At 36.3% G+C, this 17,387-nt stretch overlaps 1 protein-coding gene across 8 annotated transcripts in view; it reads left to right on the top strand.

The window, feature by feature from the left end:
• The window catches only part of TAPT1 (transmembrane anterior posterior transformation 1), a 49,135-nt gene that overhangs the window by 202 nt on the left and 31,546 nt on the right, over nucleotides 1–17,387 (top strand). Inside the window, exons 1-5 of one of the 8 annotated variants that reach the window (XM_010576823.1) lie at nucleotides 7,748–8,052; nucleotides 8,813–8,931; nucleotides 9,148–9,187; nucleotides 13,058–13,124; nucleotides 13,792–13,815. The exons of 1 other annotated variant lie outside the window; for it this stretch is intronic. In XM_010576823.1, coding sequence (XP_010575125.1) covers nucleotides 13,093–13,124; nucleotides 13,792–13,815 — 56 coding nt within the window. In that variant the 5' untranslated portion in view covers nucleotides 7,748–8,052; nucleotides 8,813–8,931; nucleotides 9,148–9,187; nucleotides 13,058–13,092. Of the gene's footprint in view, nucleotides 1–4,460; nucleotides 4,592–7,747; nucleotides 8,053–8,812; nucleotides 8,932–9,147; nucleotides 9,188–12,883; nucleotides 12,942–13,057; nucleotides 13,125–13,791; nucleotides 13,816–17,387 lie in introns of those variants that run through there. 6 more of the 8 variants (XM_010576821.1, XM_010576828.1, XM_010576822.1 and 3 more) reach the window with 6 other exon arrangements.

Below are 17,387 nucleotides of genomic sequence, written 5' to 3'. Positions count from 1 at the left end.
GGGCGGGCGGGGAGCTTCCCCGCCGGCTGCGCTGCCTCTTCTCTCCCTGCCCTTCGGCTTAGTCGGCGAACCCGGCCGTGTCAGCGGAGCGAAGCCCCTCAGGGCGGCTGGTTGCGCCCCTGCTCTCCAGGCGGGCGTGTTCCCGAGGGAGACCGGGGGCAGCGCGGTCCCCGCGCCCTGTCAGGCAGTAGGCTCCCTGGCGGCCGTCGGGGTGGGGGTGGTGGGGGGCGTTGAACAACACGGGCATCATCCATCGCAGCGTTACAGGCTGAAATTGAAAGTCGGGTTGTTAGGTCCGATACCTGCCAAGGAGTGAGTGACTGCAGCGAGCGCGTCGCACAGCGGTTTGTGGTGGGAGCGGAGCCGTTCAGCCCTGGGCCCCGTGTTTCCTGAGCCCCCCCGGGCTGGGAGGGCTGCGGGCTCGCTTAACTTTCTTGCCGAAGTGTGAGAAACGCTTCATCGTCTTCGCGGTTCTCGCTGTGTACGCGTACCTACGAGCGCCACAGTCTTTGCCTCCACTACTGAAAATAACGGTCCTGTTAGAGCCTCGAAGTTGCATGCAGGGTATTAGAAGTCTTTTAAACTAAATGTAGTTTGCTACCTGAGCATTTTATAGGGAAAAGTAAGGGAAAATGTCACGGCCGTTGATATCAGTCTGCACCTATATTTACATTTACACTTGAACTGGTTATTTCAGGTATCTACAAAGTAATTTTTGAAAACGGCCCTGCTTCTTTTGTAAAAATTGTCACTCAGGGTGGCAGGGTTGATTTAGTGTTGGTAAGGTTCTAAATAACTTTATTAGCACCATATTCTTAATTGAGTGGCTTGCTGAAAATCTGCAAAGTGCTCAAAGTGATGTTCGCATTTTCAGGCTTTCTGCCTCAGTGTTGGCTTGAATGCGATACCGCAGGTCTTATCAAATAGAAAAAAAGAAGAATTAGGACTTAATTTAAAATAATCTGCCAACAACTGAATGCTTTCCTTCTGAACTTGACAGGTGCTGTGTCTGCTTCTGACGTGTTACATGTCATAGGACATGCAGCATCATTGACTGCGGTTCTGTAGTGTTGATGAAACTGATGTAATTTCCGTAGCTGTAAAGAATTGGCTTGATTGTAGTATTATGAATTGCGTTGTGGTGAAAACAAGAATGGTCAAGATATATACTGATGTGCTTGAAAGGCAGCTGAACAAATAACTTTATAAAAAGTAAGGAAATTGTTATTTGGGGGGTGGAATTCCTAACTATGATCCAGCAATTGATTTTAAATTAAAATAGTTAAAAATCATTGGCGCACTCTGACTCTTCAGGACAGAAAAACATTAGAACAACAGGCTTCTTCGTAGAGCAACTAAAAGTTCTAACTCACCTAATAGTAGCAATATGTTAAATCTATGTAAATAGAAGTAAGGTTTATTCCTGATGGTAAAGCAGGAGCGGTACTATACAGAGAAGTCGTTTAGAGGAGAAGGAAATACTTTAAAAAAAATATAGTGCTGTTTTAGTCTCGATTGATTTATTTGAGTGTTTATGGAAGAAGTGTGCATTTAGGATTGACAGGAGTGAAGTGAGTGCCTGGAATTGTTGCATTTAAGATTAAAGTTATGATTATATACCAGTAGAAACTTACTGAGGTGCAGTGCATTTTGCATTTGCACAAATTTTCCTTTCCATTTCTGGTTAATGGTTATCCTTTGTGTACCTATGCACTGAAGTATGACTTAGGTAAATCATTATCATTTTACCTTGAAGGATTAGTGGCCTTTTATGTTTTGAAGATGCTTGTGCTTTTCTGTCCTGAGGTGGGGAGATAAATGAGAATACCTTAAGCATTAAGAGTGTGCTATCTGAACAATTTGAACTTAGGCCACAGTCTAAAACTTTCTGACTGCAAAGGAGGGAAATTTGAAGTAGGGAAGGAATTTGAAGTAGGAATTAGAGTGTTTACTTGTTTTTAAAAGAAAATGATGCTTTGATAGCAGAATTAAGCCATTTTTCAAATGATATATTACTCTGTCCTGCCTTGGTGTCACATGCTGTTCTTTTGCTTAGTGTGTTTTTTCTACAGGGTCAGCCACTGATCTGTTTTCACAGCTGGCACAGAACTAGGGCTGATGCTGGGTGGCAGTAAGTGCTCAAAAAGGAGGTGGCTGAACGACTGTGTGCTTCAGTGCATTCCCGTTTTGCAGTCACAGTCTGCAGCTTGTGTATTGATCAGCCTCAGTCATGAGGAGTGATTCTCTCTTAACTAGGGCATGAAAGTCTAGCCAGGTGGAGGAAACGTAAAATGATTTGTTTTTCAACAGTAGGCCTGTGAATGGGTTTGTGTGAGGTAGGAAGGAATGGGAACAAATAGCTCATTAGTTAGAACCATAGAGTATCTCAAGTTGGAAGGGACCCCATAAATTACCCCATGGTGGTTGCCCATTTGCATATATTTATTTCGTAGGAAACTTGTTGTTCGAGATGCATTATCTTTAAGTTAGAGAAGGTCAGTTATCTGAGGTGGAAGAAAATACACCTGACCAGTCAACAGAGTAGTGAATTTGTGTGTTTATACCTAAGGTTATCTCTTTTTACTTTTTAAGCAACAAAGAATTGGGAAAACCAAGAAAGTCAGAAGTGATAGTGTTACAAAAGACAACTGTAGAAAACAAGTTTGCAAGAGATCTGAACAACGATTTAGTGATACCATCTTCTGCCTTACTTCACTGGAATGAACTTTGATTGAACCTTTACTTGTAAATATTAGGTTTTTTACTACTCATTAAACTATGTGTTGGTTTTGTTTGTTTTCAAATAAATACTTTTAAGGTTTACAATGGCTTTGGCCCACTTACTAGAAGTGGATCAGTAACATATAAATCATCAAAATCACTATCCAGACAAGCTCATACAGGGAAAAACTGTTTGGTTCAAGTAGTTTAAAGCAAATGATTTATTAACAATACATAATTAACCAGCAGTCCGTGAATTATATAGCTCTGATCAGTATCAGCAACATGATAAATCACAATGCTAGACATACATAGAATGTTAATATACCACCGCAAACTTCAAAATGCCCATTTGTAATCCCCGCAAGTTCTAATCACAGTCAATACACATGCCCTCTACCCGAGGCAGTGTAGGTTATAAGCACACCCTGCCTCTTCTGCTTCTTTTATACTTCTGTTTGAGCTGATTCCTTCTTTGTTTTAAAACTCTTTGTAATTTTCTGGCTACTCTTCCAATTAATGGTCTTCATCATCTTCAGTGTGGTGAATATTGAGAAGCCACTGTCTCAGACAGTTTGGGGTGAACTCTTCACATGTAGCATCTATACTTGCATTCCTCACTTAACAGCTGTTACCCAGGCTGTTTTACTAAGGGTGTGTTATGCAGTCTCTTCCTCCTCCCCCAAAACGTGGAACATTGTACCATGCAAGGTCCACACACACCCCAGTAATCGCTAAGGCTTTGGCGAAAATCGGAATTTAGTATTTGTGAGCATGTTCTTGTGTCATGATAAATGCTCTGTAGCTTTTCCCCTATCTGTCCAGATAAGTGATTTCCATCTTCTGGATGTCGTGTGAACACTGAGAGTTTCTGTTTTTAAATGCCAATAATAACCAGAAATGTTGAACTTTATTGTAGTGTTCTGTCACTTCTGAAGTGTTACCAGGAGGTGGTAATGTCAGACCTTGTTAGTGAGTGTCGAAGCTGAAGCTCAACCTCCTTGTGCTGACAGCCTGAATTTTCATAATTGTAACTTCATATTTTATTTCCTTTTGCAAGACTGCTCTGCACAAAGTCTTTTTTAGAAGCCATATGAGTTGACTAAATATGGGTCAGTCAGCCTTTGGCTTATTTACCTACAGCCATTAAAATGCAGAAGACCTGTATGTACGTGCTTGATGGCTTTTTGGTCTTGAAAGAGTTCGGTCTGACCATCAAATGATCAGCATGCTTGTACTGTTTGTGCATTGAATCACTTGGGATCATGTATCATCAGTGTTTTGATCTTGCAGAAAGTCGTTCTTTATTTTAAAGAACAAGCTCCGAGTGTTGCTGAGAGAGAAAATAGCTTTTAAGAAGTCTTGAAGTAGAGCTTAGTAAGTTTAGGAGGACTGTCAGTACATTAAGGATTAGATCCACTCAGCATACTGCATTCAGTGTAGCTGCTTTGAGTAATGTTTTGGAGAAGTGGGATGTCTGATGACAGTGGTTGGCTGGGAAAAGTAGCTTGTTTTGTTTGTTGAGAGGCAACAGGGAAATGGGAGAGCATAGGACTTGCTTCTCATATAGGTCCTTCCATACCAAGTTATTTGACATTCTGGTTATGATCAGCAGAAACCTTCTGGGTTAGGTGTGATGTAAATTAAACATGTAGCAAGCAACGAAAGCATAGCAGTCTTCTCACTCTTTGGAGATCATGCCTGAAGCATCTTCTGCTTATGTGTGTTCCTGAATGTAGATCTTTCATTGCTGAGATTCATCAGTGCTGAGCTAACAAGAGGTTACTTCCTTGAACACAATGAAGCAAAATACACAGAGCGGAGAGAGAGAGTATACACGTGCATGCGGATACCAAAAGAACTGGAAAAGGTGAAGTATACTTCAAGATTTGCATTAAATTATTTAAAGAAATATTTATTATTCAAACACTTTTGCTACTAAAAAATAATTAAAACAGCTGTAATGATTACTTTTCAGTGTTAGTAAGTTAAACATTTGTGTTTTGGGGTTTTTTGCCTATGTTTGCTTGTTGCTGTTGGCAATTCATGTTATCAGCAGGGATGGACATAACTAACTTTCAAGTGCAGATGACAAATTAAAATATAAAGATGTCACTGATCCTTAAAGGAACAGTCAAGCAAAAGAAAACTTTTTACAGCAAAATGTAATTTTACATTAAAAAGAAAAAAAAAGCTTTAAAGATTTTTCTGGTCTAAAATGATTTGAGGGTGGGAAGATTTCACTCCTTTAAAAATATGGTGATGGATGACTTTCTGTCTAAGGTTTTTGAGTTAATTTTCATAGTATTCTGTTTTGCTTCTTGCCAGTGTTTACCACATCTTTCCTCTCTGTCCTGGTGCTATGGCCCCTCCTGAGGCATTCCTGCCACCTCCCTTATGACAGTTTAGATATACTTTTGGCCCTGCAGTGAGCCAATTCCAGTGCTCTAATATAGAAGAGAGTTTTATTCTGCCCTAACCATTTTGATTTGGGAGACAGCAGGAATATGCTCAAGGATGATGAGTAAGGCAACATTGATAATGAGGTTTGGCTAGGCTGCAGTGTAATGATACCATTAAAAGTAATATTGCTAAAATTCTCAAAACCTCTAGGGATGAAGTTATATGGTAGGGCTAAATCAATTTAATTTATATTGAAGGAAGAGTCTTGTTTCACCGTTCCTCCAACTTCAGTCTCCTGCCTTACACATGCTGCCTGTTTTGCGTGAGCTGTGGTGCTTGTTGGACCATTCTAAGAGTTAAATCAGCTCATAATTTGAAAGTGAATGCTTCACTTTTCTTGCTCTGTTTGTTCTTTGCTAGGATGGTGAGCTGAATTGCTCAGCAAATATTCTTGAGAATCCAGAGCCTACACAAGGGCGGAAGGGGAGCTGTATGGCTTGGGGTAGGGACAGAAAGATGAAAGAGCAGTGTAGGAGGGAGGGATAGTAGGATTCTCTTTGTCAGCAGTGCTCAGGATCCCTCTTCAGTATCATTAAATTAATCCTTGGACCATGATGGGACCTGGTTTTACAAAACTAAATTCCCAGTCAGTTACTGCAGAAAATCACAGAATGAATGAGATTGGAACAGACCTCTGGAGATGCTGTAGTCCAAGCCCTTGCTTAAAGCTGCATTACCTACAACAGGTTGCTCCGGACCAGATCCAGCTGGCCTTTGAAAATCTCCAGGGATAGTGTCTTCACATCCTTACTGTTTACCCATTCCAGTTTATGGTAGAATATTCCAGTTACGGTAGAGTCTCAGCTGAACAATACAGCAGTAATTGTTGTAATTATGTAGACTATTACGTGCTGTCTCCAAGCCACAGAAATTATTCTGAAGGATCATCAGCGTAGATTTCCAATAAAACTTCCAGTGTGTAAGAAAAAGTGAAGGCCAGCAGTCTTTCATAAATAAGGTTGATGCTGTAAGTGGTGAAAGTGATGGGTTTTGCATGGTAAATCAAACTTCAGTCTGTACTTTGAAAGAAAGAATGTGAAACTGAGTAATAAGCAGGTAGATTTAAAAAGTGGTAGTTAGCTTTTTACAGAGTGATTATGAAATAAATTTGTTAGTTCTTTCAATGGGGTTAGTCCAGATTAGTATATCTACTAGCTATATCAAATTGAATCATACCCATGAAAAAAATTGGAAAAGTATGATGATGAGCACCTAGAAAACTAAATGGTGTACAGATCATCACGAATTACTTGACGGTGTGATACAAAAGTCTGCTTAATTGAAATAAAGCACATGAGACACTAGGAAAGGAGGAGGACAATTTTCTTAATGGCTTGTATTGTTTACTACCTAATAGTATAATTACAGACTAGGAATGAAAATCATAATCAAGTAGAGTGAGAATAAACTGGAGTAAATTTATCAAAGCCTAATCTTGGGAGGTATTCTTGAACATGCACTTATTACATACACATAATTTTAGAGTGGGGTGTGATCTTAAAAGGGTAGTATTTTTTGTTGTTGTTGTTCTGAATACCCCTTTTTTATTTAGAGAAGCTAGATAATTTGTAATATAAAAGCTACTTCCACTCAAGCTTTTTGTGCAGTTTCATTGGAAGCTCTTCCTTGTAATAGGTTATTTGTACTAAATGAAAAGGTGGTCCCTATTCCTGCTATCTTAAGGGAACACTTGTAAATTGATCTCAAAATTAAACTTAGTGCTCTTTTGCTAAAATATAGTAATGATGATGCTCTGTAAGCTTTTCTGTTAGCTCCTCAGCATCTGGAATGTGGCAGCAAAAATAATGTTTACAGAAGTGAATGGAAGGTTCAGTGCTGATTATATTTCAATGAATGCATGTAAATATGCAAGTGCAATGTAGTAAAAAATTAGGAAAATGTGGACATTAAAGCAACAGTTGCAAATATTAACACGAGCTTACAGAATGTGAAAAACAGTGGTTTTACTTGGGCAGAGAAGAAGTCTGTCTAAATCAAAAAGAAAATGCAGAGTTGTTTTCTAGATTATAAAGATGCCCTCAAAGAACACAGGGGCAAAAGGACAGACTATCTTTCTATTTTGCTTGGGGTTAAGGAGTTTAAAAAAATTTTTTAAAAAAAGATGATATATGTTCAGCTCCAGTCGTTCTCAGTGCTTGGATATTCAGCACCTGGTTTAAAAGTTAGCAAATAAATAGGTAACTTAATAGCATATTAAAATGCAATGCATAAATTCATTCATTATTTGTAACCACTGCTCCTGATAATTTTGAATGATAACTCTCCGCTGAAATTTTAGAAAATGGTACTAGAGGTGAATGAGTGAGTATCAGGGAGGAGACCTTAATGTTGTGATGAAGTACAGACTGCAGAATTGGTGGAAATAGTATTATAAGGGAAAGCAACAGCTCAGAGATGATAGCACTGCTGTTGTGCCTGGGTCAGTCATCTTATGTGGCTTGCATGTAGATGCCATGGAGTGTACGCCGTAGGATTGCTTTCAGTTACAAGGATGCTCGAGGAGTAGGAGTCAAAGGTACCTATTGTATTGGTGATTGGACATTGAACTGCCTGTTGACGAAGAAGGTTATTTGGAAAGGCAAAGAGATTGTGGCAGGTGAAAGTACTTGGGCTTTGGTTTACTTCCCTCCTCCCCCCAAACCAGTGTCTTCCTTTCCCGTCAGCAATACATACAGCTTTCACATGTAAATGCATATCTGTCATGGATATCTAGGCCTGCTTAGATGTTGCTAGTCTTAATTGTGTAGTCAGTTAAGCTTGCCTTTTTATGTGATTTTCCTTGCAGGAAAAAAGGCTAGCTTCTGGTCTGACAGAAGTGTAAAAGCATATGGCTAGAGTCTCATTCAGGTAAATCTTAGATACATTCAAAGAACAGGTAAAGAAGGAAAGTCGTATGGGGAGAGTCTGGTATAGAAGAGCTTTCTAATTGCAGAGTTTAGGTCTAGTTTAATTATATAGAGTTGCTTGGCTTGTGGCTATAATGAAGTGGCTTTAACTATTTCTGTAAATTAAGGATAAAGCATTTAAACTGAGGGCAACTGGAAGTTTACCTCTTCATATTTTATATTCTTCTTTGTATGAAAAAGGTGGATATTCTCTGAAGGACAACTGCCACAGCTGTAATTAGCTGTGCAATATAAAATTAACAAGGGAAAAGAATTTTTTTCGGGGGGTGGGGTAGCATATTAAAAAGGAGGTAGGCAGAAAATGGCTGTGCACATGTACACACAGCTCTGCTTGGTTTTTTTTTCTAAGGTTAAAAACACTAACTTTTGTAACCTTAGAGGAAAGTCACCATTGGAAAATGAGTTAGTTACATCCAAGTGCAATTCATCTAGTCAAGAAAGACTGAGTTCGGTGAGCCATGGAAGTCTGCAAAAGCCTTTGCTGCTTGGACCTTGTGGTGCAGAATTTTTGCTGAATAGTCTTCCAAGTGCATAGCATGTTATTTTTCATACAGTTCAGCTGATTAAACAAGTGAGAGTATTGTGCTTATTTGGTTAGTCTTATGTAAATGTATTTTTCATAAAATAATATAATTCTTTATGAACTTTTTGTAACTCTTTATAAACTACTAACATAATTCTGTTTTATTTTTGTAATTTAGTTGATGTTTTTTGGAATCTTTTTGTGCCTGGATGCTTTTCTGTATGTATTCACCCTGCTTCCTTTGAGAGTTTTTCTGGCAATGTTCCGGTTCATCACTTTGCCTTGCTATGGCTTACGGTAAGTTGATTCAAGAGAAAGGTGTTGATACCCTTAAATAATCTTTTGCTATTTATGTGTCTGCCTAATTTTATGGCCTTTCAGTGCCATTTGAACTACTAATGACTTCTTCCACTGTAAAATAGAAGTTTTGGTCTAAACTAGCCAAAGCAAAGGTGCGCGTGGGACCTTTAAGCTTTGCTACCAGTCGCTAACTGTCATCGTTGTTTCCTTCAGACACAACAGTTTGATAACAGCACCGCTTAGGCATATTCAGGTTAGTAAAGGACAGAGAAGTAACCTTACCCTATAGTTTTGTTCTTTTAACTAACATCTCTTTGAACAGCGTTTTAAGATTTCTTAGACTTGAGTTAATGACTTGGCTTATGTCTTTTGAGAGACTCTTTGATACTGAAACAAAAGTTTGATTTTTTTTTTTTTTTTAAACAACAAAAGTTTTCCTTATTTCCATGGTAAACTTTGCCCAAAGGATCCCTATATAAAATGTGTAATTTTCTTTCCTTCAAAGAGTCTTAAAGAGTAATTGGATAGGACTAACTAATCAGAATAATATTAAGAAATCTTAGATCTTAATCCCTTGCTTTTTCGTTCAGATCAATACTAAGAAGAAGTTGCTAATACATAGGATTTTTGGTTTGCCTTGCTGGTGTAGGCATCAAAAATTGGATAGAATTAATTTCCTTCATAAAAGTTGCTACTTCACAGTAAACCTCATTATGTAAGCCTTAAGTGTAGCCTAAAAGAAAAGGAGTATTTGTACTGATGTTGTAATTTTTCCTCGAATAAATAAGGACTTCAGGGTTTTCATTCTGGATTTCCCCAAACTTGAGTTGATTTACTCTAGCTTTTTTTTTTTTTGAGTTGCTTGCATTTGCATTATTAATAGTCTTTTATATGTGAAGTGCTTTTAGATGCATAGTTTAGAAGTATGTTCTGATTAGAGCAAATGCTAGTTTGTTTGCATAAGAAAGACTATTTTAAAGTATAGTTTTAAGCTGAAGTTTTTACTTTGGTTATGCTTAAACATAGGCACTAGGTGGCAGTCTCTAATGTTTTATTGTGGTGTTAATTTTGAGCTGAATCTCAGACTTTCATTATGTTAAGAGAATTTTCCTAGCTGTGTAAAAAATATGACAGCTATTTAGCTTTAGCCTGATGACAAGTCAAATTATGTGCCTATTTGTAAATATCTGTACGGTTGCTATTGCTAAAATACTAAAATTCAGGTAAATGTAATAGATTTTAACGTATTGTTGGGATCTTACTACTTTTTTTCTGTTTAAGAAGTCTTCTTCCTTGTTTATAAACTCAGCTTTCCTTTTGACAAACAAGTTTTCTGTTCTTCTGAAACTACTGTTAAAAATTTGAAAGAGCAGTTGCTGGTTTTGGGTATTGTTTTATACACTGAAGAAAGCGACATTGAAAATATACCATACACGCTCGTGTGTGTGTGTATGTGTGTATATATATGTACATGCAGCTGCAGTGTTAAAACAGTCTGCTTGCTTGATGGTATTTTTAGTGTGTGAGGCAGGATAGAATCCAGTTTAAGCTATTCAACTTGACGATGTTAACTTTAAAGTGTTATCAGGTAAGATGCAGTAAAACTGAGATTATCTTGAGTGAAGAAGACTTTCATTTTGTAACAACTCCTGAAGCAGTTGTTTTTGTCACAGTTTCCTCAAATGTTTATGGAATTTATTTCCCTAGAATCTCTTTACTTGTTCACCACTTAAGGTTTTGTCTAATTCGTTAATGTTTTAAAGTTGCTGGTTTACTGAAAGGTTCACAATTCATGTTTATAGTATGTAATGGGACTTTTTCAGGTCTTATTTCCAAATACTCAGAGCCTGCACTTTGATTGGGGGGGGGTGTTGTTTTTCTGGTTATGCTGATTTGCTTTGTTATGGTAAAAAAAGATTTGGGATTTTCTTCTAGCTCAGGAAATATATTTTTATGTGTTTGTAACAAAATAGGGTTCAATAGCTAAATCACATCTGTAATTACAAAAGGTACTTACAAAGCAGGTGGCTGTTTATCTTTTAGCTTGCTCTTTCTCAAAAATGTCAAGTAAGTGTTGAGAGACATGACTAGTTGTTATTTGACCCTGCCACATCATATTCCATTCTGTGTAGTAAATAAAAGTGCTCCTCCCTTCATCTTGACTTTTTTCTCTACGTCTCAGTGAAGTGATTGAACAGTGAGTGTTCCGTGTCCCTTCCAGTTTACTCTTCAGTTCATTTATTTCCTCATAACTTTCTCCTCTTTTTAGTGTAGAAAAAGATTATATTATCCATTATTTCTTTAAAACAATAAAACCACATTCTATGTAAGATGGGCTAATTCCTGTATATGGATGGTATTCTGTGCAGTGTTTAAATGTAGGGGGAGTGCATTATAGCTTCTTCCACATGTTTTAATATTCTGTTTTACAGAGCTCTGAAAGGGAACAAAGAGTTAACGTTTCTTAAAGAAATTTGATTCCTTTTTCTGGCTAGACAGTGTTAAGTGCTTCAGTTTAACTGCAAAGTCTTCACTCCTCATCACTTGATCTTTCCTTTTGAGTAAATTTAGTTCTGTGTATTTGTCAGAGCTATATTGGTGCTAACATTGCTACTTTAGAGAGAGACTCTAAAACTTCGAACGCTTCAGACAGAAGAATCTAAGATTCTGTCATTAAATAAACTAAACTGCTGGTTAATGGCTGTGGTCAAACTGGCAGAGGCTGAATCATCAGATTGTGGTGATTTTGGCCGGTGCAACTTCATTACTGCTGTGCTTTGTAAATAGCAGGGTGGTCTTAAAATCAACAAACACTTCACAAAAATAAATTGCATCTGCTGAAATAACAACAACAAAAAAAAATTAGCTCTGCTGTATTTTCTTCCAAGTCATAGAAAGAAGTTTCTTAAATTATTCTCTTCAAATCTTGTCAACTACTCTCATTTTAATAAAATATTGTTTGACAACGTAAAAGCACATACTTTGCTGGACACCAAATCTAAGGTAGACAGAGAAGTGGAGTTCTTTTCAGAATTACAGTCCTTGATGATAGGTTCCTAAAATTAATTCTACCTGTGGTTTCCTTTTACAATTGAGACATTTTTTTAAATTAATACCTCAGACCCAGAGATTCTGGTCAGCTCAATATCTCTGCTTGTTTTGGAACACTTTTATAGAGCTAACTTTTTGTTTTTCTTGAAAATATGTTGTGTACCAATAAAAACTCATGTGGGAATGTGGAAAAGCTCTTCTGTATTATTTGAAAAACACTGATATGAAAGCTAAAATTGTGTATCATACTGAAGCTCCGATGGGACTCCCAATTTAATTACTCTCAAAGGCATTTTGCATCTTGTCCATAAAGCATTTAAGGACTTGTTACAGAAAGTGAGACTTCTTTTTTTTCTCCAAATTCTAGTTTTCTCAAGAAAATGCAGAAGTAGATTATGAATTTTTGTATATGTGGAGATGGATTGACAAGATCTTTACACTTCTTCCATGTGGAAATAGATACAGATTATAAATGTGTTCTGTGTTTTTCTTGTATTCCACTCTCTTCTCCCTGAAATGAGTGAATTTAGGTCCTGTCAGCAATAACACCATTAACTTCAGTTGTATTATATGTACCTCTTAAAATTCCCATTGCCCTCTTGTGAAATCATAAGATTTATGCTTTCCAGTAGGAAATAAATAGAACAGCGTTACTTCAAGAAAGAAACTGTAGAAAGAAAACATCTTGGGGGAAAAAAAAACAACAAAGAAACCAAACAAATATACTGACATTCTTATTACGGACATTATTCCTTTGTTTATATTATCAGGTTATTAAATAAATTTGAACCTCTGTTGCACACTTACCCCCAAGCCTAATTTTTTTTTTTTTTTTTTTTGCTAAGGACTATAGCTGTTAAATACATAAACTTCCTATTGTCTGGTTAAGTTCATTGAGAAAGTAGTGCACCTGTCCGCCAAAACGTGTGGCTTTCTACCAACCAAAAAAAAGGCAGGTGCGTTCAGTATTTTTGTCGTAAACTCTCAGATCAAGTACTCCTTTCTCCTCTCCATAACAGTGCATAGCGTAGCAACGTTACAACCTTCTCTTTCTTTCTTTCTTGTAAATCAGACGGAAGGGAAGAGCACTTTCACTTCCTTTATAGGATGGAATGTGGTGTCACAGGGATTCCTCCTTGGTGAGTAAATCCTGATTTTTCTTTTTCCTTCTATGCTGTCAGCCAAATTCACACATCTACATGTAATCAGTAAAAAGACTGATTACAAATGAATAGTATAGCTAAATTAACTAACATACTTCAAAGGAGAACCAACACTTAGTTTTAATAACCAACACATGAAATTGACTCAACGCCGTTTATGGTAGGTATATTTTCATATGTAACTTCACATCACTGTGGAAAAAGGTTGCGATCTTTTAGATTTTTGTGATTTTGTAGATAGAGTGCCTGTGGACCAGTTTGGCCCAATTTAAAATAGGATATCTTGGAAAAACTAGCCCCTGCTGTACTTAGTTTATAGTGCCTTAAGCTTTTTTACATTTCTTCTAAGTAACACTTCAATGAGGTTCATAGCTGTATTTTTGTGTGTACTTCAAGCAGGTGTTTTTTTTGTTTTAATGCTTAACGTAAATTTTGGGGAGTTCTGAAAGTTCGTTGCCAGGTATTTTAGTGTTAGACTTGGAAGTTGATTCTCTGCATAATAAAATACAGCACTTTAGCATATGCTTGTTTACTGACTTCAGTTACAGTTGATTCTATTATTAAAAAAAAAAGCTCAATGAAAGCTAATTCTAGTTGTCACTTATTTGAAACCTTATTTTTTTTTTTATTTATTTTGAGACAGCTCTCATCGAGGCCTAACAGCAAGGTTGGTTTCGTTTCATTCTTAGCATGGTCTCGTGCTGTGTTGTGTGCATGTAGAGGCTTTTTATTGTTTGAGAAATGAAATGCCATCTAATCTTGACAAACTCAGCTCTCTGTATCTTAGAATTCTTCATTTGGGACATATTTTTATCAGAACTTACTCTGTATATCTCACAATTTTACAACAGTGAAGTCCCACATACTGTAAACTGTATCTCTTTTTAAAGTCTCAAACTGGATATTAGATTTGATCAAAACAGCTTTTGTTCCTGAAGCCAAACTTAATTCCAAACTTGAGCATAATTGTAGGAAAATAATTCCAATAGATCACTTTGCGCATTTTGAAAATTCTTAGTGTGTAGTTGTATGGGGCAGTATGCCCTTCAGACAAACTTGCTTGGGTTTTATTTTCTCTGACATCTTTACTTAGTATGCTAACAGCAAAGTATCTCCTTATGTGTTAATCTGATCATTCTTGTTAATGCTTCATATAAGATTAGAAACTTATGATACCACGGTTCATTAATGAAGGATACATTGAAGGATAAAAATTTGATGAAGACTAAATATCTACATGTAAAACAAAATCCCACAGTTCAGTTTCCATACAAGTATCTGTGATGTAAAAATGGAGAAAGAAAAGATATCTAAACAAAACTTTAACTAGACCACCATTTCAATAACTGAAATACATTATTAATATAAACCTCAGTGGTTGTTTAACTATTTTAAGGTGTTAATATTGAATAAATAATACAGTTAGAAAAGGTTTGCTGTAGAACACTTATTCAAACTTGTAACCTCAATGCTAAAATACTTCTTCAGTACATTATTAGCTGAATAATAAACCTATATAAATGAAAAGGTTTTTTTAATAGTGTGAAGTACAGTAATGTTTATAGAAATAATACTGTTATCTTAAGAGTTTATAAATGTATATGTATGCAGGGAGTTAAGTTCATTATTGAGATTAAAATATCCATCTAAAACATTATTGCAATTATAGTGTATTTGTATCTTTAGATTACTGTATCTGTGACATCAGTATTGGAAATTTTGTCTGTGCTAACTATGAAGGAGTAATTGTTTAATCTGAATTATTTGGATGAGACTATACTAAAGGAACCAATTAAAAATGCAGTAAACTGTAAAATCAAACAAGAAAAATGTATTCAATTCCTGTTGGTTTAAAAAAAATAAATCAAAACCCAAACAACTCTGCAAGGTGGCTGGAAAACTGTATGTAATCAGACTAGTGAAGAACTGAAGAGCACCAGAAAGCCTGAAAGACAAAGAAATTGTATGATAGCATATGACAGTCTGTGCAGAGCTAAGTTTAAAATAATGTGTGCAGAGTGTTTATGGATGGGATCCTAAAGTAAATAAGTACTCACACAAGTATACTTGCCTACAAATTACTTTCTATACAATATAGTGGAAACATTGTTCATTTAGCCATGACAGTTGCTGAAAAGCATATCATAGACAATTGTAGTGAGATTATTTAGACTTTTTTTTCATACAGTAAGAACAAATTCCTGTTTGTCCTGGGGTGCGTTTTATGTTTCAAATGGTTTAATCACTTTAAATTCAATAAGCAAGGTGTATTAAAACACTAAACACCAAATCTTGGGTTTTTTGGCAGTCAGTCACTTAAGCAAACCTCTGCATTAGGTACTTATGATTTATAACGTATTAAAGCCAAATACCAGTAAACTGTGATTTATTTTTAATAATGCTCTGCTTAATGCCAAGTAACTTTAATTGTACAGCTGTTGGAACTAAAAAGGGATTGGTGGAGTAGATGCCAATACACTGAAAGCCTTGAGCTGTTTTGCTTCTTTAATAACTTAAAGGAAAAATACTGTGGAATCCAACATGCTGTTTGGTTGAAACAGTCACAAACATTATTTATCGGTAGTATGACCTTTTGTATGATCATAGCCCTTACGAATGATTGAACCTAATATTTTTCAACCAGTAGATGGAGACAAAACCCTTATTACTGTATGAAATGTGGATCATGGCCTTTTGAGTATGGTATCAAATAGACATACCTTGAAAATGGCAGTCAGGTAGCTAGTCCCTTAAACTTGTTTAAGGAGACTGCTTATGATGAGCAGTGGTTTTCACATCGAATTTTTCTTCACTGGGTAGCTGTTTTATGTATATCTTGAAATAAGTTTGACTCTTAATTTTGTAACACTTCGAGTGGATTTTCTTACAAATGTCACAAGTAATCATGAAAAATAATAGGGTTTTGGTTTTTTTTGTTGTAGTTCCTAAAATGTATAGAACAAATTGTGGGTAACCAGAATATTCTAATTTGTTGTATTTTAATTTAATTTTATGGAACAGCAAAGTATTTCTTCCTAACTGTTTATAAGGGAAGTTTCTTCGTTTTAACTTTCTAAAGGGGGAAGACATACACAGATCCAGTGGTTTTCTAAACAGAGGAAAGATTTGGCTTTACACTTTCTAAATGTGCATCAAGGTGGACAAACCATAAACTGAAAAGTTTGAAGCATGAACAGTAAACCTTGAGCTTATGAATTGTGTTGAAAAAAGTAATGTTTTTTCTGTAACAGACCAGTTTTCTGAGTTCCTAGGTCTTGGTTGATATCAGTCAGCGCATTGTATAAATTCTGCTGTAGTTTCACTTTTGACTGCCTCAAACACTGTATGATAAGCATTGAGCTTGGCATGCTGCTGCTTTTGGTAATTGACTGGGCTGAAACAGAATCATGCTGTGGTGGAATAGGGAGGTATAGTAGTAAGGCTTGCACATCACTTTCTTATGTTAAAATGAATAATAAGCTTGTATATCCCCTTAAGCATGCAGTTGTATAATTACATTATTTGGAGACATAAGGGTTTGTTTCAGTGGAGATTTTCTGTCAATTAGTAGACGTAATGGTAAATGTACCCAAAGGCTGAGGAGTTTGAACATCTTGTTAAGTATATGCTGTAGAATATTGAAGGCCCTGCGTGTGTTTTTTGTGTTGTCTTAATTTTCTAGTTAGTGTTACAGTGTGAGAGAGTTTATCTGTAGAGGAATGCTTGGATTTTTCACTCTGAATTCATGCAGATTGAAGGATCATCTCATGTTTAAACAGCTTGGTGTATTCAGCGGTAGTAATGCTAAAGCAATACAAGATACATAGCGGATAATAGAAAGAATGACTAAGCCCTACTCTTTACTGCTAAGGTACTTTGATATTTGAAGAAGTTTTAATTTAAAAATTTGATTCCTTGGTAGTCTAGTCTGTACAGCTAAACGTGGGAACTTGAGGCTTAGCATAATGAAACCACTTGTAAAATTCTGTAAAGAGCATCTTGGAGAGCATGAGTTAGAGCAAAAATGTTAGAAGTAATAATGGAATAATGGCAGAAATACTTACGTGAAAAGACAGAAATCGTGTATCTTAATAAGGCGCATTTGAAGGACCAAATGCCCTGAATCCATGTATTTACTGGTTTGAGATGTGAAAGTTGTAATTATATTCAGCTGTGTAATCAGCCAAATTGTGAAACAGTTCATGTAACATTATTTCTGGAATCCAGTAGGATATCATA

Source organism: Haliaeetus leucocephalus, unplaced genomic scaffold (assembly GCF_000737465.1).
Source record: "Haliaeetus leucocephalus isolate CR32 unplaced genomic scaffold, Haliaeetus_leucocephalus-4.0 Scaffold545, whole genome shotgun sequence".
Lineage (NCBI taxonomy): Eukaryota > Metazoa > Chordata > Aves > Accipitriformes > Accipitridae > Haliaeetus > Haliaeetus leucocephalus.
Note: the sequence above shows the minus strand (reverse complement) of the source record. Positions and strands in the feature narration are given on the sequence as shown.